General features: G+C 41.8%; 1 protein-coding gene across 1 annotated transcript in view; it reads right to left on the reverse strand.

Moving 5' to 3' along the window:
• The window catches only part of DOCK2 (dedicator of cytokinesis 2), a 416,990-nt gene that overhangs the window by 295,015 nt on the left and 97,306 nt on the right, over positions 1-24,669 (reverse strand). The window contains exons 23-25 of the mRNA XM_045501969.1: positions 14,006-14,114; positions 2,772-2,842; positions 872-978 (exon numbers count right to left, since the gene is read on the reverse strand). Of these exons, the coding sequence (XP_045357925.1) occupies positions 872-978; positions 2,772-2,842; positions 14,006-14,114 (287 nt within the window). The remainder of the gene's footprint in view (positions 1-871; positions 979-2,771; positions 2,843-14,005; positions 14,115-24,669) is intronic.

Below are 24,669 nucleotides of genomic sequence, written 5' to 3' on the forward strand. Positions count from 1 at the left end.
AGTGGGGCACTGGTCAGAGGATTGGTGGTTACCAGAGATCAGTTTGGGGTGAGCAGAAGCTCCTGCCCAAAACTAGTGTCATTCCCTGCTCTTGAGAAAATACCATTAAGTGAAGAAAGGCAAAGTACAGGACAGTTGGATATTACACTATTATTTGAGTAATAATAATAATAAAAGATCAGGGAAGAACATATAGTATAAATGTGTCTGATCGCTTATACATGGAGTATCCCCAGAAGCAAACATAAGAAACTGGAACCATTGGTTGCCTTTGGAGAAGAGATCAGAGAGATTATGAAGAGGGTCTGGAGGAACTCTTTTCATGTGGTACCTTTTCATACCTTGCATTTTGATCCATGTAAACACATTAGTTATTCAAAGGTAATTTACATTTTGCAAAACTAAAACAAAAACCCCTCTAATTTCTACTCCATCAGAATCTGAGATGGGTCACAGGAATCTGCATTGGCTCTCTAGTTTATTCTTACACTCTGGAAACTTTGAAAACTTCTCTGTTACAGGTTCTTTCTCCCAAAAAAGAAACTTTACCTACTTCCTCTCAAGTTGAAGACATTCATACAAGTATAAACCGTGTAAGGGAAAATCTCATGGCAGAATGACCTAAAGATATGACTCCAAATTTACCACCTCATTAAACTCTCTCAGGAGGAGCAAACAACGCAGCCTAAGCTTTCCTAAAATCAATTTAGATTCCGATGGCTAAGTTGTCAGCTACTTCCTACTTTTTCCATTTATTCAGACTGAGGGAGTTGTTAGAGAAGAAACCTTTGAGTCACTGGGTAGGTTTCTCTGGCCTGTTGAGCATGTGGTTTATGGCACCACTCACCCAGCCAGGATGCTTTGCACTCACCTTGCTTTTTAAAGAGGTTGCTCTGGACTATCTCATTCATAGACTGGACTTTCTGCTTTTGGAGTTTCACAGGGGGGATGCAGGTGTAGAACTCATATAGGAGTTGGCTGAGGACAGGAAAAATAGGAATGCAGAAGACAAGTTAGATCAAGTTAGATGTTTCCCACATCTTGGCACTTACAATCCACTCCCAGACTGCCAGCTCTGTGGAGGCAAAAACGACATATATCTTGCTTCCTTGGCCCCACAGTTCCCGGCAAAGCATCAGATGCATAGTAAGCTTTTATGTCATTGGTGTTAGTGTTGACTACTAATAGCATCCAAACAGATGTGAAAACCTGAAAATGATACCAGTAACCCTGAGCCCTTATGTGTATCAGACACATGCTTTGCACTTTACATCCATTATTCTAGTTAAACCTCATGACTCTCTGAGACAGATACAATACTTACCCCAATTTACAAGTGGAAAAACTAAGGTTCAGAAAGGTTAACTAACTTTCCTAAGATTGCGTAGCTGGCGGGGGGGGGGGGGGGGGGCATTGAAAAACAAGGATTTAAAACCAGGTTCTGATTTTGTTACCATAACATTTTATTTACTAATGTTTTATAGTTAGTAATGCTTTATAAGTCTTAAGATCAGAAGGGTCCTTATTTTTTAAAAAAAAGCTGTGAAAAGTTGTGAGTTAGAACTAGTTTAGGACATGAAAAAGAAGATAGTTCTTCCCAGATAGAGTGAACACAAAGACACCGCTGAAACAGAATTATAGCCCCTGTCAGCTTTCCAAAATCATCTCATTGTGCTCATTCATTCCTTCAAGTACTTGTTAAGCATCTATTTAATGTGTGACAGACAGTGTGCAGAACAGTGGGGATACAGTAGGAACAAACTTGGTCCCAGTCGGCATGGAGCTTACATTCTGATGGAGGTCGACATTACAACACAGAAGCAAACAAATCAATACAAAGGGATACGTGCAATGAAGAAAATAAACAGGAGTTGCATCACAGAGTAATGGGGTAGGGGGTGGGGGAGAAATTTAATTTATTTACAATATTCAGAAGTAGCTTCTCTGAGAAGGTAACATTTCATTTGAGACCAGAAGGATGAGAAGAAGCCAGCAGACATCTTGATACAAAGAAAAAAAGGACATTAGTGAGAAAACCAATGAGATCCAAATAAAGCCTGGGATGCAGTGAATAGAATTACAACGATGGTAATTCCTCAGTGTTGATGGATATGCCATAGTCACATAAAATTTGAACTTTTTAAGAGAAGTTCGGTGAAGGGCATGCTATCTTTGCAACTCTTTCCTAAATCTGGAAGTATTTCAATAAAAAAAGTTTTTAAAGTCATCTATATGTTATCTCAGAACTTAGGTGAATTTAGGAAAAAGAGGAAAGGACATACTGGTTCAGATGCCTCTATCCTAACAGCATGATCACCCTAAATTAATGTGTTCATCTCATGAGACAAGTGGGGTAAAGAAGGAGAAAGCAAACGGGAGCCTATCTCTATTATTCCTGTAAGGTTGCTCCCCATTTGTAACTATCCGGCATAGAGGGCATAGACTGGGACCCCCAAATAACCTTCAAGTCCAAATGAAATTAAGACATTTACAGCAACTATCAGTTCTTTAATCTATATGTTTGCATGCTGTATCATTTGTGTCACCAAAGAAGGAAGTTTATTTTATGTTGGTGTTCACCAAAGTCTGGCAAAATAAAACCAGAATGTCAAAATCCCACAGTGGAGGCCCTATACCAAATTCCCACCATGTGTCCTCCCCACCCCAGCTCCAAGTGCCCATCTAGAACCCCCCCATAAAAGCACTCCTCCATTCCCGCTGAACCCCTGGCTTGCCATCAGAGCCCAGGAAAGCACATGGTGAGCTCTCACCTGAGTAACTTCGCATCAAAGACCGTTTCCACATCATGGAGGACAGATGGGATGTATTTCAAAGCTGCCACCTAGGTGGAAAGTGAAATAAACATAAGGGATGCCCACATCCAACAACTCCACATGGTGAGGAGGGTACTTCACAACGTGAGAGGGATCAAGAAAGAATGACCCTGAATCCTGGGCACTCCTACAGAGAGATACAACACACTGTATGTAGACTGAAACATTAGCATGCACTTCTTTGATTACAAAAGTAAGGCACAACTTCTTCTATCTTCAAGGAGGAAGTAATGTATACAATGATCACAGACTTTGAAGTTAGACACCTGCTGTCAAATCCTGGTTCTACTCCTAGTAACCATGTGGTTGTGGACAAAACTTAACCTCTCTGATGTCTCAATGTCCTTATCTGTAAAATAGGGAAAACTACCTATTTTGCAGGATTGGAAAAATTAAAAATAATATACATGAGGCATCCAACAGAGAGCCAGCATACTTATTTTGGAGACTGTTAAGTGGTAACTTCTATTATTATTGGAAGATAGTGTGTTTGAATTGTATTGTTGGTGGCAAGGACAGCTTGGACTAAGTTATTCATATTTTCTCACCGTGGCCAATTTGTGAACAATGGTGGGAATGTTTTGGTCCACTAGCTGGGTTAGCATACTAGCTGTGCACTGCTTGTTGCCTGTTTCTTTCCTCGGTGCAAGTTAACTGATGCCGCCAGAGGTATGAGACACACCCCCAGTCCCCCACATAGCAGCATCCTTTGCTAAGCAGCAGAGTAGACTGCAGTTTCTACAGAAGGAGTTTTAAGTCACATGGCTGGAAAACAACACTGAAGAATCTAGTGGAAGGATGCATTTTAAACTTTTCTTTTTATTTTTCTTTATATTCTAAGTGTACTATAGTTAACATGTATCATCCTCTAATGATCAGACCAAAATAAAAATACTGAAAATTCCTTTCTTAAAGAAAATCTTACTTCTAACCATATATAGCTGAGTTTCTTAGTTAACATAAATAATAATTATGACTATTCATTCTCGGCGAACTTTGGGGCAGGTACTGAACACCTGACAGACTATCTTCTTAAACCTTATGTCAGACCTACAGGAGAAATACTATTTTCATAGATAAGGAACCTCTGGTGCACCAAGATTAAAGAGCCAAAAGTCACAAAGTTAGCAAGTAGGAGAGCCACGATTCAAACTCAGTCATGCTGCGTGGATAGCCACCCCTCAGAAGCCTTAAGCTACGTGCCCACCTCACTCAAACAGCAATTGTCTCTCTCTATGCCTTCATCCTTTCATTTGTTCTCATTGTTTATGATTTTCAAAAGTCAGCAATATAAGTGCAATGTACAAAAACATCACACAGGATAAAGTAAAGTATTAAGGTGAAGAGTGTCAGTGAAGTCCCACATCTCCATCTCAGCCCAAATCCTTATTCCCCAGAGGGGCCACTGTCAACACTGTGGTGAGTTTCCTTCTTGACTGTTTTCTATGCAAGAATGTGCACAGGTGCACGCACACGTGTGTATGTGTGTGTGTGTGCGCGCGCGCTTGATGTATACAGTTCTGCACCTTGTTTTTTGCAGTGAACCATCTAGCACTGATATCTTTGCATGCTATCACATAGACTGCACACCCTTCATATCCAACCACTAGTTAGCAATGTCCTTGTGGGCACATGGTACCTTCTCTAACCCCTTCCCTACTGATGGAGTTCACACTAGTTTCAGTTTTTCTTAATTATAAAATATGTAGCAAGAAAACAGTTGGTATATACAATTGTGTACCTGTGAGAATCCCTGCAGGAGGGATTGCTCAAAGATGAATTAGTGCATCAAAATGTATATATATAAATAAATATAAAATATATTTATAATATATATGTATTTATATATCATAAGTACATTCTATATAAATACATATAATATATGAATAAATATATTCTATATTTATTCATATATTATATAAATTATATTGTCTATATGTTTGTATATTATATATTTATTTATATATTATAAATATATCATATATATTTTTATATATAGGAAATATTGTCATATTACATTAGAAAGAAGTGATAACCAATTTCCTTTTACTCCTTTCCCTATGCTAACACTGGTATACAAATCTTTTTAGTTTTGTCAATGTGATGTATAATTTGCAACTAATTTACAAATCTTTGGTTTCTAGTGCATTGGGCACCTTTTCTATATTTATTGAACATCTGTCTTTACTAACTTGCTTGTTCATATCCTCTCCTCATTTCCCTTTTGGGTGATTTATTTTCTTATTGGTTCGTGAAATTCTTTATGTATCACTAAAATTAGCCATTTTGCAGTAAAAAAAAAAATTGGAAGAATTTCCTTTTGCTTGTCCTATTTGCTGCTTGTCTTTCAGCTTTGTTTATCAGAGCTTTCATTGCACAGAAGAACTTTAATCTGTATGTTGTCAGATTTGTCAGACTTTTTCTTTATAGTTATTTGATCTTGTGTCTAGGAATTCATTTTTTATTCTTTCAAATCAAGATGACAAGAGATAACAAGATTCTAAAGCTGATGCTCTATTGGGACACTCTTGTTCCACAGGATGGTGTTGGGTATTCTGTGAGGGGAAAAAGGACTTGCAATAAAATAATTTGGGGGAAACTTTGGTCTAGGCAAAAATAAACCAGTGAGCTTTCTTTTTTGTTTTAATTGCAGAACTTTTCAGAATTGCGATATGCTAAGACACACTATAACATCCCTCCAGGCAGTTACAGTGTCTAGCACATTCCAACCTCGTTGGTCAAGGCCATTTTTGTCAGGAAACCCCAAGCAGACGTGGCAAAAACAGATGCCTGAAGGGCTGGGAGAGCAAAAGAAAGAAGTGAAATGGAATGAGTCTGGGCCAGTGGGAAGTAATGAAGTGTGTGGAACCCACATTCTCTCTAAAGAATAAGTTGTTCTGGTTCACTTCTTTTAACGCCATGCTAGCCAAATCAAACACATGGGCAGGCTGCGCTCCCCCCGCCATGGGCAGCTTGTTTACAATGTCTAAATTCTAAAGAGATGCCCTGTGCTGAGGCACATGCTCTGATAAAGGCTGGTTCAAGCACTCCTAGCAAACTGTCCTTCCATCCACTCTTAGGCTAAAGAACACAGAGCTCTGGGCCCGCAGGGGCCTGGACAGGAACCCCAGCACTCCGCCTAGCCCCTGCATGCACCAAGGCCCACTTCTTCATGCCCTGAACCTCAGCATCTTCATGTGGGATAAAAGGGAAATGACGTGAAATAACGTATATCATGTACCTATTGCAATTTCCAGCACACAGTAGGCCCCCAAAAGTGTACGTGCTGAATTTCACCTTATTTCATCCCTCAAACCCCTGCCCTCATTCCCCAGCACCTGGACAAAGTATAATATGTACTCATCATAATTAAGACCAAAGTGAGAGGACAGAAACAGAAATAGAACCCTCAGCAAGTTGAGAAAGCCAAGACCTCAGTGCCGGCAGCAAGTTATTGGCTTTCAAGGGCTGCATATTGTTCCAGGGCTTTGAAGTGATGCTGTAGAATTGCAGTCACCAGAAGTTTACACTGACACACATAAACACTTCAGCTATTAGGAAGGAGAAGTTGGACAGGGCTGGAACAAGGACTGTTTCAGAAGGAGCCAATCTTCCCAGTTTCTCAGCTCTGGGCTGGCAATAAAGTAAAACAAACTAAGTAGCTGTCGCCCTGAGACTCAGAGGGTGTTATCAACTCAACTGGAGAGTATCAAACTTCCATCTGGTCCAGGCGGCCTCACAGAGAAGCAGCAGGCCTGTGGTTTCCTTTTCCAAGGAGGGCAGCTCATCTCTGACCCAGGAAGTTTGCAGCACTGGCCGCAGGGCTCCTGTCCATAGTTCTCCCCTTCACGTGGCTCTTACACACATGAACGGAGTAATAGCAGGTGGGTGCAGCAGGGGCAACCACCAAGCTCCCCCAGAAGGCAGAACAGCTCAGCCATAAGATCCTCTGGAGACCTCCATTTGTTGCATGTTTCTAAAGCCTGGAAACCAGAAACGGCTTGGCATTCTAGACCCACTGGCCTCTTGGGAACTATGTTACTTTGTTGGCATAATTTGCACTCCCATTAATACTACTATTATACATAAAATAATATTGCCATGTTGTTACGTTTATTCCATAGTATATATTCCTGTATTGCATATAATATTTAAGAAAAACATATACAGACAAGTTTATGTGAGTGTATGTATATAAATGTATATAACAGTCTTAAAATAACAACCATTACTAGAAACTTTAAATGCGTTAAATACTTTACATGCATGATCTCATTGCACTTTACAACTACTCTAGGAATAGATACTGCCATCCCATTTTACCAGTGAGTAAACTATGGCAGAGTGAGCTTAAATAATTTGCCAGAAGCCACACAGCTACCATGCAGCATAGAAAGAATATGTACCTGATTCTGTCCAGCTGGCCAGTGTGTGTTGCTACCACTCACCCTGCTGTAAGGAAAGGCTTCCATGTTAGAAGATGAGGAGGTTCCGATGGGGGAGAGAAGGATGATTTGGGAAAGGAAGCAGAGAACCTTCCCCTTTTTATAAGGATAATTTTTGAAAAGAAGGTACAGTTTTCCTGACATCTCCTCAGTGAAGAGTCTTCCTCACCACATATATCAGGGGTTCTAAGAACAGAGACCAGGAAAACATTTGCCAACTTAATAATTAGCTTACCATGTGGCACCAAGTGGTCTTCTAGATTAGTCACGAACTCTGGACCCCTCTCAAAGGCTATCAAAGGCTATTATCAGCCTCGAGAAGACAGCCAGGTCCAAACCAAACAGTAGTGGTTTCACTGACCCAGAGAGAAGTCATGGGAGGTCACTTGAGATGATTATTATCCAGATGGACTTCTCTAGAATTGATAATCCTGGGCTGCTAGGAAACAGCAAGTATTTAAAAATAACAACAAACATCAAAACCAAAGAGCTACACTCCCTCAAAATCAATGTGGATTTTCTTTTTGAGTGTTTCCTCCAAAAGGAGGAAGATTGAACTGCACCGATGCCAGTAGACAGAATTTAAGCCAAAAAGAGCACACCTTGCAGTGATGCAAGATCATACGAGAGCACTGGACCACTTCCCCACTCAAGAACACAGACAGTATTTCCAACCCACCAATATTCAGTCCATTAATTTTTGCCAAGCGATGGATGGTTAAGGTCCGTGGAAACTGGACAATGTCACAGAAATTCACCACAGCATGACCACAAGAAGACAGCTTCCTTGAGACGCAGAGCTGTCCCTAAGGAAAGTACATGCAGCTCTCTCAAGACAGTCAGCCTCCTCACCAATATTTCAGGGAAAGAGAAGGAAATAGGGACCAACACATTCCAGAATACATGAGTCTCCATGCTTTCCATAATGCAACATTATGCTGGCCCCCAAAGCTTGGTGGGAACAGGCGAGTTCAGTGTTTACAAATGGCTGGCTGAAGACTGAGATTGTCTGAGTCAAGTCCTTGTGGACCACTTTTATCTGTGTGGCCTTGGGGAGGTTAACTCTGTGTTCTAGTTTCCTCACCAGGAGAATGGAGGAATAAAGTTACCTAATTTAGAAGCCGATGTGAAGATTAAATATTAGTTATCCATATTACTACAACAGCCTCACTGGAACAAAATTTCATCCTCCCCACCACTGAATCCATTGTCCTCAAATATTACGCGTAAGTATGGGGTATACAATTGGGAAGGGACAAGTTAAATAATAAGTCTTGTTTCTCCTACTTTGGGAATTTAGCCTACAGCTGTAGGCCACTTCACAAGAATGGACCACTTTCTTCCCTTAGTTCAGGCATTTGAACATTTTACACTAATAAACAATGAAAAGAGAGGAAAGAAAAATGTATTCTTAATTAGCTTGCCTTCATGTCTGTGGACCAAACATCTATCCATCTTTACTATTGTTTACTGTCGCTTACTGCTTATCTACTTGGCATTTTGCAGGAAGACTTGGGTCTTTCATGAAACTATGCTTTGTTCGGTGGTGATTAGGAACTCAAACTCTGAACTTACACAGTCTGGATTCAAATCCCAGACCTGCCCCTTCTTAGTTGTGGTTAAGTTATTTAACCTCACTAAGACTCCATTTCCTCATCTGTAAAGTAGAGATAAGAAGAGTATTTGCCTACTAAGGTTGTTGTTATAAAAATCAAATGAGCTAACAATATATGTAAAGCTCTCCGCTTAGTATGTGATACATAATAAATGTGAAAATACAAAACAGTGGAAGCTTGTATTCACTCTTTCATTCATTTAGCCAAAAGAATATTCGAGTACCTACTAAGTGGCAGCTGCTGGTTCAGATACTGGGGATACAAAAGACAGAGCTACCCTGCCCTTTTGGACACTCTAGTGGCATTATTAGTATGCATGACAATCATAGTTGCCACGGGAGAGTACCATTCAATATGAGCTGTTCATTTATTTTCCCTTGCACCATCAAATTGGAGCATTATGATGAATCCTGGACCCGAAGGAGAATGGAACAAATGGGTCTACATAATGTCAACAAATGCCCTTTCCTCGTAGTTAAGCTATATCCAATTCACTAGTGTCTGATTTTGATCCTCTCCACCTACCATCAGTTTTATCGACAGTGCTCACAAGGCTGGCATACATAGGGACTTGTAAGCTTATGGCCTGTTACTGAAAACACATGGAGCAGTGCCTGGGTAGCTCAGTCAGTTAAGCACCCGACTTTGGCTCAAGTCATGATCTCGTGGTCCAGGGGTTCGAGCCCTGCATTGGGCTTTTCTTGTAACAGCTCAGAGCCTGGAGCCTGCTTCAGATTATGTGCCTCCCTCTCTCTGTCTCTCTCTGCACCTCCCTGCTCGTGCTCTGTTTCTCTCTGTCTCTCTCAAAAATAAATATTAAAAAAAAAAAAGAAAATATGTGGAAACTCCCATCCTAATCCATGCCTTGTGGTAGAGAAAACATTAACTTTGGAATCAAGAGACCTGGGAAGATTCAAATCCTAGCTCCACCACTGTGGATAGGTATAATTTGGGATGAATTATTTAACTTTATGAGCCTCCCGTGGACACCAAAGACAGTGATTCCTTGCAGATCTCTGGCAGGATGAAAAACACTGTATGTGAAGAGCCCAGCTTCATGCCTGGCACATGGTAGGTACTCCATCAAAGGAAGGTATTTTTAATGATCTTCTACCTTCTTTGAATGACTGGTTTTAAATTCTCCATAGTTTAGGGTTAGCTGCTGCCATGCCAACTCTGAACAATAAGGAAAACTACAGGAAGCAATTCACAAAAGCCAGATGAGTCTTAGAAATGATAAATAACTTGATTAGGTCCCAGAACCCACAATGGACAAAGCTGAGATTGAACCAGACCTGCTCTATGCTAAATTAAAGGGGACTTGAATGATGGCTTCCACCATAAGCTTCTATTTGTCTGGAAGTGTAAAGTTGGAACCAGGAATGGTACTCCTTGGCATTCTCACTCTACCCTCTCACTCAAAATTTATGGAAGCCACTACTAATCGATCACAGAACTCTTTCCCACCATACCCCATGCAGGCTTGGAATCAGGACTCCAGCCATCCTTGTACTATTTGTCATTTCTTTCTTTCCTATAGAGTCAGTTCATGTGGGTTTATTCTCCCTGAAATTTATATCTATGTTTCTTGATCTAGCTGAATAACCAAATGTCCTAAAACTGTTCAGCTTCATATGACAAGGTGAGGAATATAAATATCCCCTTCCACTCCAGGAAAATGCTCCAAAATCTTCTGTTTTATGGTGAGGTATAAATGGCTAAAAACAATCCATTTAAATTGAAATGTGTAATAGGCTCTATATTTCTTGCTTTATATATATTACTTTATTTAATCCTCTTAACGTTTCCTCTAAATTAGACATTAGGCCTTCCATTTTATAAAAGAATAAACAGAGGCCTGAAATTCCACCCAGGTCTCTCTGGCATGAAATCCAAAACTCTTTCTCCTATGGCAAATGTCAAAGTCCAAGAAGATTCTTTATATGGAGTTTGTTAACATTAAGTAAACTTGACCCCTCTCCCCTCATTAGCCCACACTTCACATCCTAAAACAGCATTAAATCTTCAAAGGTTACTGCCTTCCATATTTATATATGGCTACATACTTCTTTGATAACTTTTCAATAGCCATAGAAATATGTTAGAAATTGTCATTGATTTTATGTAAATCCTGGAAGCTATATTTGACCCTTAGAGCAAATTAAAAAAGAGATGAAGCCCCTTTTGATGGCTCTGGGGTGGAAACCCATGAGGAGAAACCAGCAAAACCTGGCCCAAATCCTGGGGGAAATAAGGCATTTCTTCTTTTTTTTTTTTTTTTTTTAGTGTTTTTAGTGTTTATTTATTTATTTTGAGAGAGAGAAAGAGAAAGAGCATTGTGCACCTGTTGGGGAGAGGCAGAGAGAGAGGAGCTGTCAATGCAGAGCCCTATGCAGGGCTCAATCTCACAAACCATGAGATGAGACCTGAGCCAAAATCAAGAGTTGGACACTTAATAGACTGAGCCACCTAGGTGCCCCAAATAAGGCATTTCTAACATAACTTCCCAGACAGTAAGAACTTAGATAAAAAGACTTATGCCCAGACCATAATAATCACATTAGTTCCTTGCATTTGCATAGGATTTTATAATCTGCTCTTTCATAGCTGGTGTTTTTTGATCCTCACACAGTGGGGTCTTACAGATGAGGAAACAGACAGTGAGAGGTTAAATGACCAGCATAAAGTCATACAGCTGAGCAGGAACACTCTTGTTGACCCACGTCTCCTCAGTGCTATAGACACTCACTGGTTCCTCTTTGCTTTGTAGCTTCCTTTCTTTCTCCTCCTTTCTTTCTGTCTCCTCTTTGTTCCTTCCCCCAAGATACATGTAGTTCATCACCGGAAAATAGATGCTGACATTAGGAGTGGCTCCATGATAGCTGATTCCCTGTGTCTTTCTCAAGGCCAGTGGTCTGTCTCTTTCCTGGCACCTCTACTCTCTGGGGCATCTGCTCCTTTCTCTTCCCAAACAACTGGCTTCCTTCATTTGTCCATCACTTCTGCTTCCTCATACTTTAGCTTCCTTAGAGCTATGTCCACCCTGACTCGATCCTATAGCCTCTCTTATTGCAACCAGTCAAACCCAGCCCTCAGGAAACATCCTAACACTGTGTGGCCTCCCACTGGGAGGTGACAGGCTCCAGTTCTTATCACATTTCTTTATGCTGTCCCCTGCTCTTGTTATCCTCTTTTTTGTAAAATGACGGAGGTTTGAAAAATCATGAGGGAAGACTTAAAAAAAAAAAAAAACAGCAAAAGGGAAGGGAAGGTAAAAACTCTAAGACTCATCTCCAGTCATATCTTCAGTAGGTGCTAAAGGTATAGCGTAAAGAACAGTGTAATGGAGCAGCTCAGAGCATGGTCTTCAGAGCCAGGCAGGAAGAGATCTGAACACCAGCCATACCCCTGACTACCATGGAGCCTGAGGAAGTGGTATCGACTCTGAACTTCAGTTTCTACATCTATGACATTGAGATTTTCACACTTATCCCAGGAGTCATTCATTCAACAGGTATTTATTAAGCATCAACTGTATACTAGGACTGTTCAGGTACTAAGGATACATTGGTGAACTAGACTAGACAAAGCCTCCCACTATACACACATGCACATGCGTGTGCGTGCGCGCGCACGCACACACACACACAGAGTTCCCTAACATCTGTTCAATCAAAAGAAGCCATTAGCAGAGTGATTCCTGAACTTTGGTTGACACCAGTGAGCTATTTAAACTCCCATTTGCCCTGATCACACTCCATACTGATTAAATTAGATTGTCTGGTGGTGGTGACTAGGCATCAGAATTTATTAAAGATCCCCAAGACTCCTGGGTGGCTCAGTCAGTTAAGCATCCGACTCTTGGTTTCAGCTCAGGTCATGATATCTCACTGTTTCATGAGTTCAAGCCCCATGTCAGGCTCTGTACTGTCAGCATGGAGCTTGCTTGGGATTCTCTCTCCCCCCCTCTCTCTCTGCCCCTCCTCCATTCAAGCAATCTCTCTCAAATAAATAAATAAATAAACAAACAAATAAATATTAAAAAATAATTTAAAGATCTCCAAGACATTCGAATGTGCAAAGTTTGGAACCCGTGCATTAGCAGTGGATACTCCCTAGACACATGTTTGCCTCTGACTCCTCATCTGCATTCTAGCTGGACACTAGTACCTCATTTGTTCTAGCCAGAGGCTGGGTGATCCCAGTCAGAGTCATAGCAGATATTTATATTAGCAACCAAAAGGATAAATCTGATTAAAAGTAGGAGAAGAAGTCATCTATGTTAACTCACTGGTTCAGACAAATGTGTTTGCTTCTTATTCATATGACATGAGGCAGCCCCTCCTGAGCACTTATGAGTCAATTTTGTGAAAGTTATGAAGTCTCCTTGAAACAGCCTCTTCATTCAGCTTCTCTGCTGCTAAACTCTTTCTCAAACTTAGGGGTAGGTCTCAAGGTTTCTCAAAGATTTACAGAGTTTGGGGGCACCTGGGTGGCTCAGTCGGTTAAGCATCCAACTTCAGCTCAGGTCATGATCTCATGGCTCTTAGGTTCAAGCCCCGTGTTGGACTCTGTGTTGTCAGCTCAGAGCCTAGAGCCAGCTTCAGATTCTGTACTGAATCTCTCTCTCTCTCTCAAAAAAAAAAAAAAAAACATTAAAAAAAAAAGATTTACAGAGTTTGTGGAACCATCAATTAGAGGACCTCTCTCTCCAAAGTGTCTCCTATTTATTGAGGAGACTCTAACCCACAAAGGGGATCTGAATCTGAGCTTATGGAGCTGAGAATCAAAAGCAGAGGAATTTCAGAGACTGCCACCTGTCCCCATTACAAATGGATCAAGGTCAACCTATTACCTTCCAGGTAGCAAAAGCTTCAGAATTATTAAAAAAAAAAGAGGCACTGTTATTTTCACAGCAACAAACAATAAATACACTTTCTCCTGCCCTGAGGAGCCCTTTGGTGTCCATGATCCTTGTGCCATGTGGCCAGCCCAGGCCTTCAGTTAACACAGGGCTACACGCTCAAGCAAAAATAGACATTATCTCAGCATGCTGTTATTTACCAGATGACCAAGGGAAAAGAGATTTTTTTTTGTAGTGTAAACCAACCTGCAAAAGGATGGTTGTTTTATACTGACTTTTCATCAGGTTGTTGATGGATTCAAAGAGCCGTCTCATGGATTCTTCAAACTCCATCTGTTCTTTGCCTTCATAAAGCCTGAAAGAAGACACATCTGGGTCATTTCTCAAGCCTGCAGGCAATACCTGTGAAAGTGTATGCCAGCCACAAACTTCATTTGAAATTAAGAGAGAGGGGTGGGAGACAGGGACTTCAGCGTGAGGGTGCTGAGTCAGCAGGCTTTGCATGCATAATTCACTCCTGGGAAAACCTCTGTCCACACCCAGAACAGATACCCTCCCCCTGACTCCCATCTGTTTTTTAAACCCTGAAAAACTTCAAGGGAATGAAACTTGTCCAAGCTGAGGGGACATTAATAATTTCACCCTCTGCAAGAATCAGAAGGGAGACCGAGGTCCCCAGGGTAATCCCCAAAGTGTCTGGGAAGCATCAAGGAGAAATATTTTCAAGTATACCGCCCTTCCACTTAGCCATTGCCTGGTTGTCAGATAAATACACATGTGACTGTTCCATGTCAGGGGCCACTGCTTCTCTGGCCCTCTAATTTCAGGAGTGTGCGTATCACGAGTGGAAACCTCTTGTCCCTCTGATTACAAAGGCCCTACATTGTCATCGTAAAAATGCAAACATAATAGAACTGCATTGCTTATAAAGTGAGATCCTACCTCAAGATTAGGGATTGTTAACATTTGGACGGTTATTCTTGCAGAGATTTTCAAGGCCCACACGAATATACACATGTAACTTTTCATAGAAACCATCCCTTCATATAAAATCAGTCTCCAGGCTCCTGCAGCTTATGGCCCTCTTGGTCTAGCCCTAGAGTGTTGTTCAGCCCAAGGCCTCTCCAGACAAAGCTTTATCGCCAACCGTGAAAAATCTGCAGCCTGATCTGTGGCGTCCTGCATGAAATACAGAGGAGAGTGCTCTTGTCTCCGGTTCAGATAAAGAGCATCTCCTGTCACTGCCCTACACAATCAGACACCAGTCGCTGTGGCTGTGGGAAAGGTGCTTTCCTTAGATAAAGTGCTGACACACTTAATGGGTTTGTTTGCTCCATCAACCACAGGAAGGGTGGTCCATCAAGTGCTATCTCCGCTAAATTCTCACCCATCCCTTTACCTCTTTTCTTTCTGCTTATCTTCTACTTTTTTTTCCTCTGTTTTTAAGCATGTGTCTGCTTCTCTGCTTGTGAGTATTATTTACTTTCTGTCTCTCTGGGTCACTATGTTTATCTCTGCTTTTCTGTCTGACTCCATCTCTCTCTCACTCTCTCTCTCTCTCTCTCTCACTGTGTGTGTGTGTGTGTGTGTGTGTGTGTGTGTGTATGTGTTAGTCACTCTCTGCCTCTCTTCTTTTTTTCCTAACTAACAGCTCCCTAAAGCCCTCCTGAAGTAAGAAGCTTAAGGGAAATCCAGTACTGAATGTTCCAATCAATTATAAGGACCTGGAAATTGCTACTGACTTTCTGGGTATCTAGTTCAAGGTCATAGAGCCAAGGCCGTGAGAGGAGCCAGGAGTCCTGAAGCCACTCTCTCCCTCTCCCTCCTCTTCTTTAAACTACTCACTCCTGAATCTTCTTGTCCTACTAGCACAGAGATGTCTGCCATAGAGTATATGTTTTAGATTCAGTCGGCTCTGGGTTTACAATCTCCACCTTGCCCTGTACTAAAGACCTTTATCAATAACAGCAAACATTACAGTGCACTACTCTGCCCCAGACACTGGCTGCATACATATTAAATCATTTACCCTCCTAACCATACCATGACGTGGGCCCTATCATTATCCCCATTTTACAGATTGATGAAACTCAAGCAATATGCCCAAGGACTCCATGCCTGGGAGTGTTAGAGTCAGAGTTCACACTTGGCCATCCGGCTCTTGGGCCCACTGTCTCAATCAGTTTGGACAACGGTTTGCTCTATGCTTGACTGCCCCTCTTCATTCCCTCAAGCCCTGGTTTCTCACCTACAAAACGTAGGCCATAACAGCACTGTGTCCAAAGACTGTGAGGAGACCAGCTCACGTGTGAAGTGCTAGGCATTGCCTTGTGCCAGCGAATGTTAGCTGTTGTCTTGTTGTTAATTTTAGGACTATTACTATCATTCCTGCTTCAGAGATAAGGACACAGAAAACTCTCAAGAGATTGAAACTTGCCCAAATCCCATCAAAGTACAAACTATGGGACCAGATCTGGTAGAGAGGAGGGCAGGATCCTAATTCAAGTGGTGGTTTTACTTTTTGTCCAAAGCTAAGCTAATGAATGGTCCATCCCCCAAGGCTTTTGCCTGGAAATCTGTTTCTCTTTCCACTAGCCAGAGCTGCCTTAAAATGTCTAATAAACAATCTCACAATCCATATTATGGTCTATAGTGTTTCTGACCTACATTTAGCACTTAGACATGACTCTCCATGGTGGAGTTGTCATTATTTATATACAGATGGACTTTCTCTGTAAGGCATACTTATTAGCCTATTTGCATGGGGCTGGAGACAGTTGGGTTTCCTACCGGGTCATCTTCTTGGGAACCACCTGTGAGCCTATAAGAGTGGCCTCCAGCAGCTTTTTCTACTGGTTGACCCTGCCCACCCCCATCTTCTATAACTGAATGGTCTCTCGGTAGTGTTCTCTCTGGAATTTGTTTTGTTTTATTTTTAACACAGAAACATAAAAATGGGCTTTGTTGGGGATCATCCTAATGGCAGCACTCCAGGGGGATGTTCCTGAACTCCTGATGAAGAGATCCCTAAGGCTGTCCTCGTTCCCAACCTCTCTATTGTTTTTTTATTTGTTTGTTTTGTTTTAACTCTTTTTGGATTGTCTGAGCTGCACCAATATCCTTCTAATAAATTCCTTTTTTTCTTAGACTAGCTCTGGTTGGATTTGTTGCAACCCTGTCTGGTCAGAACTCTGCAGGGTGAGACTGGTTCCTTGCTGCTGCCCTCTGGAATTCTGAAACAAGAGCTGAGGGGAAGGCCAGTGAGCCCCTAGTCCGTGCATCCCATTGTACAAAAGAAGAAACGGGAGAGCCAAAGTGAGCAACTGACTTGGCTTCACTGCCATCTTTTAAAAGTAATTTGACTGAGGTGGGAAAGAAAAGAGACATTCAGGCCATGAGACCAGGTGAGGACTATGTACCCAACCTTAAACTTTGTAAGAACCTGAATTTAATTTCTACCACCAAGAAAAATCTGATTTGCTCCAGGTCACACTGTGGCAGTGGTATAGCTTGAACCAGAACTCAGCGTTCTTCTCCTTCTGCACTCTGAGAATCTAACCCAGGAGAGCAGATAACAGATCCCACGAGGCCAAGATCAGGGGCATCTGCCTCAGTGGGAATCCAAGCTGCTCCCTGTTATTCATGTCACAAGTTCAGTACCTAAACACCACCCTCTGGTCCAGAGAAGAAAAAATATTCTACACCTACCTAAGTTTCATCAAAGATTAAAAAAAAATTCTATGGGGAAATGGCTTGCATTTAACAGTGACTACATCAAGTAAAATTGTTGCAGTCTTATTTACCAATCGCGCGCGCGCGCGCGCGTGTGTGTGTGTGTGTGTGTGTGTGTGTGTGTGAATTGTTAAGCCTAGAGTTTTACTTGGTAGAAATAGGAAAAAGAGTTGGAGGAAAATGACTGAAGATGAGAAGAAGTGACTCACACAGCTACTTAGTGCAAAGGGCTTTGCTATCTAGCCAGACTTCTCCATATAATGGCTATGTGGCCTTAGAATCTTCTCCTTCCTTACTGGCAAGATGGAGATAGAATGCTCACTCAAAGGATTATTTTGAGGTGAGAAAAAATGAGATGATGCCTTTCAGGTGTTTAATATTATAGCTGGCACCTAATAAGTGTTAAGTAAATATCAGCTACTATTCTTACTGTTGTTGTTGGTTCCCAAGCACAGAGGTGATCACACTGGGAAACTCTGATCTGAGCATACATAAATAAAAGGAATATATCCAGGAAGGAGTGACTAAGGCAAATAAAATACACAAGGGTTTAGATTACATGGAAGAAATAAATTGATGATGGAGGGCCTTCAGCAACATGGGGCCTCTCCTGAGAAGCTGGAAAAGAAAAAAAAAAAAAAAAAAGCCTCATCTATCTGCAAGGCTTTAAGCATGGCCTTGAAGTCAAGGGCACGGCAGATGTAGTTTCAAGGTCCTTTTTTAGCACTTGGTCTCTGTTATAGCTTCAGGAGGGAAACATTTTTTTTTGGCTTCAGAAGGCCCAGAAAGATGCTTCTGAAAGCAGCTGATCATGCCAGGGAAGGAATTACTGAAGGGCCCGAAGGCCCTGACCACAAGGAAACTGGAACAACCTGCAAGGCACCGTTCTGGGGCATGTGAGCCCAACCACGGCAAGCACTGGGCTCCCAGGGCTTGGATAAATATAGCAATGCTCTGCTTGCATGTGATTCATTAAGGAGACACTGTGCACAGCTGAGCACTCGCTAAATGCAAATGGGGCCCCATATGGTGTGTACGATGCTTTGCACCACCTCTTCCAGCAGGTACATAAAGTCTCAGCCTAAAATGGAGATCCCAACCTCAGGCCAGCAGCCCGAGGGGGGTGGGGTGGGCAGAATCTAACCAAGGAATCCCCAGGCTTGGAAAGGCAGCAGGAAGATTCACTTTGGAATCCAGGGGCGGAGGGTTTCCCGGCACACCAGCCCCATTTTATTTCCTAAGCCTTAGCCACTTCCATCTCCTCTGAGCCACATTCACAGGCACCCTCCTGATTTCTTCCCTGCCTCTTTAAAGCAAGATAGAAATTTAGGTAAGACTGTGTGGGTTCCAAACTCTGCTCTGACACTTACCAGTTGGGTGACTTTGGCTAAGTTTCTTAACCTCTCTCTAAGCCTCAATTTTCTCATTACTAAAGGATATTAGCCCCATAAGGTGGTCCTACAATCAAATAATACATGCAAAGGAATTAGCACGGTTCCTAGCATAAACACTAAATAAATGCTAGCATTGTTAGCATTTTCTTACAGATCCACCCATTTTTGCTTCCTAAGCATTAACAAAAAAATCAGCATCTTCATAAAGACTAAGATAATTTATTGAGCACCTACTGTGTGCCAGGCACTGCAGTGGAAATAAACATGAGTAAGAGCCAGTCCCCATCCACCCCCCCCCCCTCACCCTCCAAGAAATCACAAGGCAGGCCAGCAGGTAAATTATGTATTGCTACATAGTAGAAACATTGGACAATAAAAGTTTAACATTATTATTGAGTGTGTCCTAAGGGTCAGGCACGGTGCTAAACTCTTCACATGGATAAGCTCATTTGGTACAGACTATTATTATTTACATTTTATATACGAGAAAAGGCAAAGAAATTAAAGAGGCCTGACCCAGGAGAATGGAAGGGCAGAGGAGGGAACAAGGGCTCTGGTGGACACTGGCCAGAGTTACGGTCTACCTGGGGGCACCTGTCTGCCCTCAGCAGCCCCCTTCCCTGGCCATCCCCAAGGCCTATCTGCCTCTCCTTCCCTCCTCCCCAGCAGTCCCCTCAGTGCCCTGTAGGATTAGACCTGGGCCCAGGTTTCCATGGTCTTCCTCACCTGGTCAAATCTTTGCCTAAATTTGCTCTTGGCAAGACACATAACCGACTCATTTCACAAGTGCCTGGGAGCAAGTCCAGATTAATTGAAAGGTTTTTAAAATGAAAAATCTATTTTAAATGTCTCTGTGATCTTACATGGAAAAAAGCAAAATTACTCAACAATAAGGCTGTGCTACACCATTCTGCTACTGTGCCACACAAGTCAAGATACTTGTATACTCCCAAATATGAGGCCAGTCACTGGAGGAATACTACAGGAGGGAGGCCACTTATTCAGTGAATTTCCTTAGATGAATGGCATGCACTCCACACAATGTGAAATCAGACTCTGACGGCATCTGAGCCCTCGCTGTGGGAATACTTCATTCTTAACCATCACTACTTGTCTGTTTTCTCCAGTAGAGTATAAGCTCCACACTGCCAGAGCCAAGGCTATCTCGGTCTAACTAGCAATAGGCCTGGACCATCAAAAATGAGTTACAAACAAAGGCATCAACTAATGAGAAAGTATCAAATGAATGAACTTCAAACACCTTCAATGCAGCTGTACAGAAATGTCTTATGAATCAGTTAGTTCTAGTAGTGCCTGAACTAGATAGTACTGATAGTCATCTTCAGCTATGCAGCCTTATTTCTATTACCTTTACTACTAAGACGACAACTACTATTACTAGCTGCTACTTACTAAGCACTTGCTATGTACCTGGCACTACGCTAACTGCACAAGGTCACCCAACTTGTAAAAGGCAGAGTCAGAATTTAAGCCCGAGTGTGTCTGGCTCCAAATTTCACTCTTAACCACTAGGCAATTCTGCCTCCAGAGAATAGAGCAAAGTAAGAGCCAATTGCCAGGAATTGGAACAAGTCAGAGTGAGTACAAAAGCATCATTTGCCCAGGGAGTGATGTTACAGGACTGTCCAGGGAAGCTAAGCGGCTGGCTCTAACCTTTTTCTGTTCAAGCTCTAAATCCAAGGTGACTTGGCTGGTTTTCCTATCCTCGAGCCAATAATTCGCTCTATTAGAGTAGGTGTAAATTAGTGACTTTACAAAAAGAACCATTAAGCCATTCGGGGTTTCAGAAGAGTGATTAGTTGGAAAAATCACAACATTCTACGACCAAACCTACCTGCCTCTCTGCCTCACTCTCTCCTCTCTCTCCTTCTCTCTCTCTCTCCCTCACTCTCATTCTCTCCACCCACCTCTCCCTCTCCTCTCTCTCTTTCTCACACACACACACACACACACACACACACACACACACACACCCTACTCCAACCTGGGATGCAGAATAATTGTAGTGAAGCCAGTGGCTGAGTCTGTCTGAAAATCATCCTTGCATTTATTGATCCTACTTACAGAAAGAAACACTTGAATGCACTCAGCAGGCACATTTAAGTCAAAGCAAGGAGGCTAGAAAAGGATTCATGAATGAGAAGGCTCCCCTCCTGATTCACCTCTGCTCTGCGTGGTCCTTGTCACCACCCCGACCCCTTCCCCTATCACCAAGGTCTACAGACCCAAAATGAATCCAAAATTGCAGATTAAGACAAGGAATTTTGGTCCAATGAGTCTAGAGTGAGGTGTCCAGCTCAACAGTGGCCAGAGAAATTCTCTTTTGAAGGGTAACAACTTTGAAACATAAGGCATTATTCCCTTAAAAGAGAAAGAGTAGAGCCACATCTGAAAGAAAATATGCTAGGAAGGGCTAGTGTAACTACAATGTTGCCTATGTGGATTGCCAAGTAGCCTGGCCGCCAGAGAGAACTCCATGCAGACTTCGTTTAATGCATGAAACAGTGGAGAGACAGGGCTCAGACAAGTTTGTGGTGTCAATCCTTTTGTCAATGACAAAACTATTTCTCCTTGAGCTGTTATTTTTTCCGAAGTCTGACATTTGAGGAGGGATCACCCCTTAGGGCAAACTGTAAAGAAGTTTCAGTAAACAGTCTTCCTCTTATAAATCACCCCAGGGAAGAATGATTTGCAGATGAGAGAACAAAAGACAAACTCAACATGTGGAGAATCCTGTTTTGAAAAATGTCTAGGATGAACACACAAAAATTAATGCAATCACTGAAGAAAAACTGCCTCAGGTGGAAGCGTAAACAGCCTAAATAAAAAAATAAAAGTTAACAATACAGAAGGAATGAAAGAAAACAATCCATCCAAAATATTCACTTTACTTTAAAATATGGCAACCCTGTGCAATAAATTAATAGTAAGTAGCTAATAAGATGCAGGCAAAAGCCTTGAAAAGGACTCTAAGTTATGAATAGAGTATGATGGGTGCCCCAGCCATCCTTCATTCTACTGAGAGGAGCTGCAGCCTTTATGTAATTTGGCAAGAAGAACTAAGTTGCATAATTCTGCACTTAAGTAAATTTCTCTATTAGCATGAAAAATAATCTTCAGGGTTTTTCCCCTCAATATAATCAGAAATTGAGTGTTCCCAAAACAATGCTCCTAAACAGAAATAGAAATGCACACACACACACACACACACACACACACACACACACACACACACACATGTGCACACTCTCCCTCCCACTGCAACCCCCCCCTTCCATGTTTCCAAGACATATAGAGAAAAATACAGATTGCATCATTTAATTGAAAGAGAAACTAATAATCTGCAGAGGCCTTCCAGCATTTTCTCTTTAGGCCAAGTTGGTCTAAAAGTTTGGGTACCAAAAAGAAATTAGGTTTTGGCTGCTTCTCTGACCATTTCTTCCTTCAGTTTTTTAACGACCTGGGAAGTGTCCATAATATCTTAAGTGATAACAGAAAAAATTAAGTTGCAGAATGATTATACACATACACACCCTTAGTAAAAATCTGGAAATCTATACATAAGTTGATAATATTGTTATCTCTCGGAAAAAAGATTGTGTATGTCAACAGTCTCCTTACACACTTTTATGTTAAATAATTTTTAAACAAGTAAATATTATATTTAATTTTCAAAAGAGATATCTACTCTTCCTTTGAGTGAATGTTTCTTGCCTTCCAGCTCCTTTCTACAACAATCTTTTCCCCCAAAGTCTTTCCTGAATTTTCTCATTCTTACCATGGGAAGTAGGGCTGGAGCCCAGGGATTTAATTCAAGGTCATACAACTGGAGGCAGTTTTCCATCTACAATTACAGAATCAAAGTACTGATTTTTCACCTACTTCCTAATTCCTGGCATGGACTGCAACTAGAGAGACAATTGCCCAAGTAATGTCAAGTTATTGTTACTCTAAACTGTGGTCATGCCAGGAGCATCTGAACGTTGTCCTTTCAGTCTTATGGCTTCCTGAGAAGGATAATGAACTCTAGGTTTCTGCTCAGTTCTACTGAGAGCCTTGACATTTGGTATGTGGAGTTAAATAGAATTTTTAACAATTTTCCTTACTAATGGTGCTGGGTTTTAAAATGTATATGCACTAAATCTCTTTGTTTTGAAATCTGGGAATACCTGAGGAAGCGTTGAGTTCCAATGTGTTAAGGTTTACATTACTGAGGACCTCATTTGAGTAGTATTGTGGCTGAGAATGTGGCTAGACACCAGCAGCGAGCAGTGTGACAGAAAGCAGTGTCTGGGTCTGAGAACGAGTTCTAAACCAGACTCCAGCATTGGTGTGTGTTGTGACCATTAGCAGGTTACTTTGCTCTGGGCGCTGGTTCCATCATCAACAAGTGGACTACGTTACCACTGAGGGAAGCCTCCAGCATCTTTCACTAGCTTCTATGGTCAGAGAGTCAGATAGGGCATCCCGATTATCTAAGACCAAGCCTACTCACTCTGCAGAGTTCACCAGCATGGCAAATGGCCCCATAGACACCCAAGTCAGAGCCTGGGGTAGGCAGTGATGGGTCTTCGTGGATCTCTTCACCTGCCAGCTGTCATTTAGTCATCAAGTCCCATTAATTCCACCTCCCAAAGCCATTTTTCCCCAGCTCTACTGAGATGTAATTGACATGTAACATTGGGTAAGTTTAAGGTGTAAACCATAATGATTTGATACATATATTTATTGAGAAATGATTGCCACAATTATAGGTGACACATCTATCACCTCATATAATTACAATTTTGTGGGTATGTGTGTATGTGTGTGTGTGTGTGTGTGTGTGGTAAGAACATTCTAGATCTACTTTCTTAACAACTTTCAGATATATAACATGGTATTGTTAATTGCAGTCACCAAAGCCATTTGCTACCCTCCATTGTCCTTATCACCAGCTTCACTGGGGTCCCCATCACTTTTCACCTGTAGCGGTTTCTGAACCCACCTACCTTCCTTCAGTTGTACCCCCCGTTTCAATCCATTTCTACAAAATGGCCAGAGGGAGCATTTTAAAAACAAAAGTGATCATACCATTGTCTGTCCAAAATCCTATACTAGCTCCCTGTTTTCCTCAGGATAATGTCCAGATGCCATGGCCTGACCTTCAAGGACTTTGAGATCTACCCCTTCCTATCTCTCAAGGTGATCTCCTGCTACACTATCCATCTGTCACTGAATTCCAGCCACCTTGGCCTTTCCACAGCTCAATTGAGTCAAGCTCCCTACTATGTTGGGTACCTCCTTCCAGCTTTATTTTCACCAATTACACTCTCATCTTCTTCACCTGCCACCTCCTACTCATCATTCAGGTCACAGCTTAGATGGCACTCCCTCCAGGATATCACCTTGACCTCATGAGAGATCTGACCTTCTTATCCCATGATTTTAGGGCACCTCACTTTCCCTTAACTTCACATGCACCCACAAGACTATCTGCTTAATGACTCCTTTCCCAGCTAGACTATAAAGTCCCATGAAGACCAGGCTTGAGTCCATCCAATTCATTGTCATATTTCTAGTGCCAAGCACAGTGGCCTACTGGCTACTTGACAAATATATCTCGGATAAACACTTGATCGCCAATGCATACGAAACATTTACCACTAGACAAATATTTCAACTAGATAGAAACATTCATTATCAACTCAAAGGCTTAAAAAGAGGAACAATGTTGGGGCCCAGCATGCATGAAACAGGTGTGTAATGTGTCCGTGCTGAATA

Source organism: Leopardus geoffroyi, chromosome A1 (assembly GCF_018350155.1).
Source record: "Leopardus geoffroyi isolate Oge1 chromosome A1, O.geoffroyi_Oge1_pat1.0, whole genome shotgun sequence".
In the NCBI taxonomy this organism is placed as follows: Eukaryota; Metazoa; Chordata; class Mammalia; order Carnivora; family Felidae; genus Leopardus; species Leopardus geoffroyi.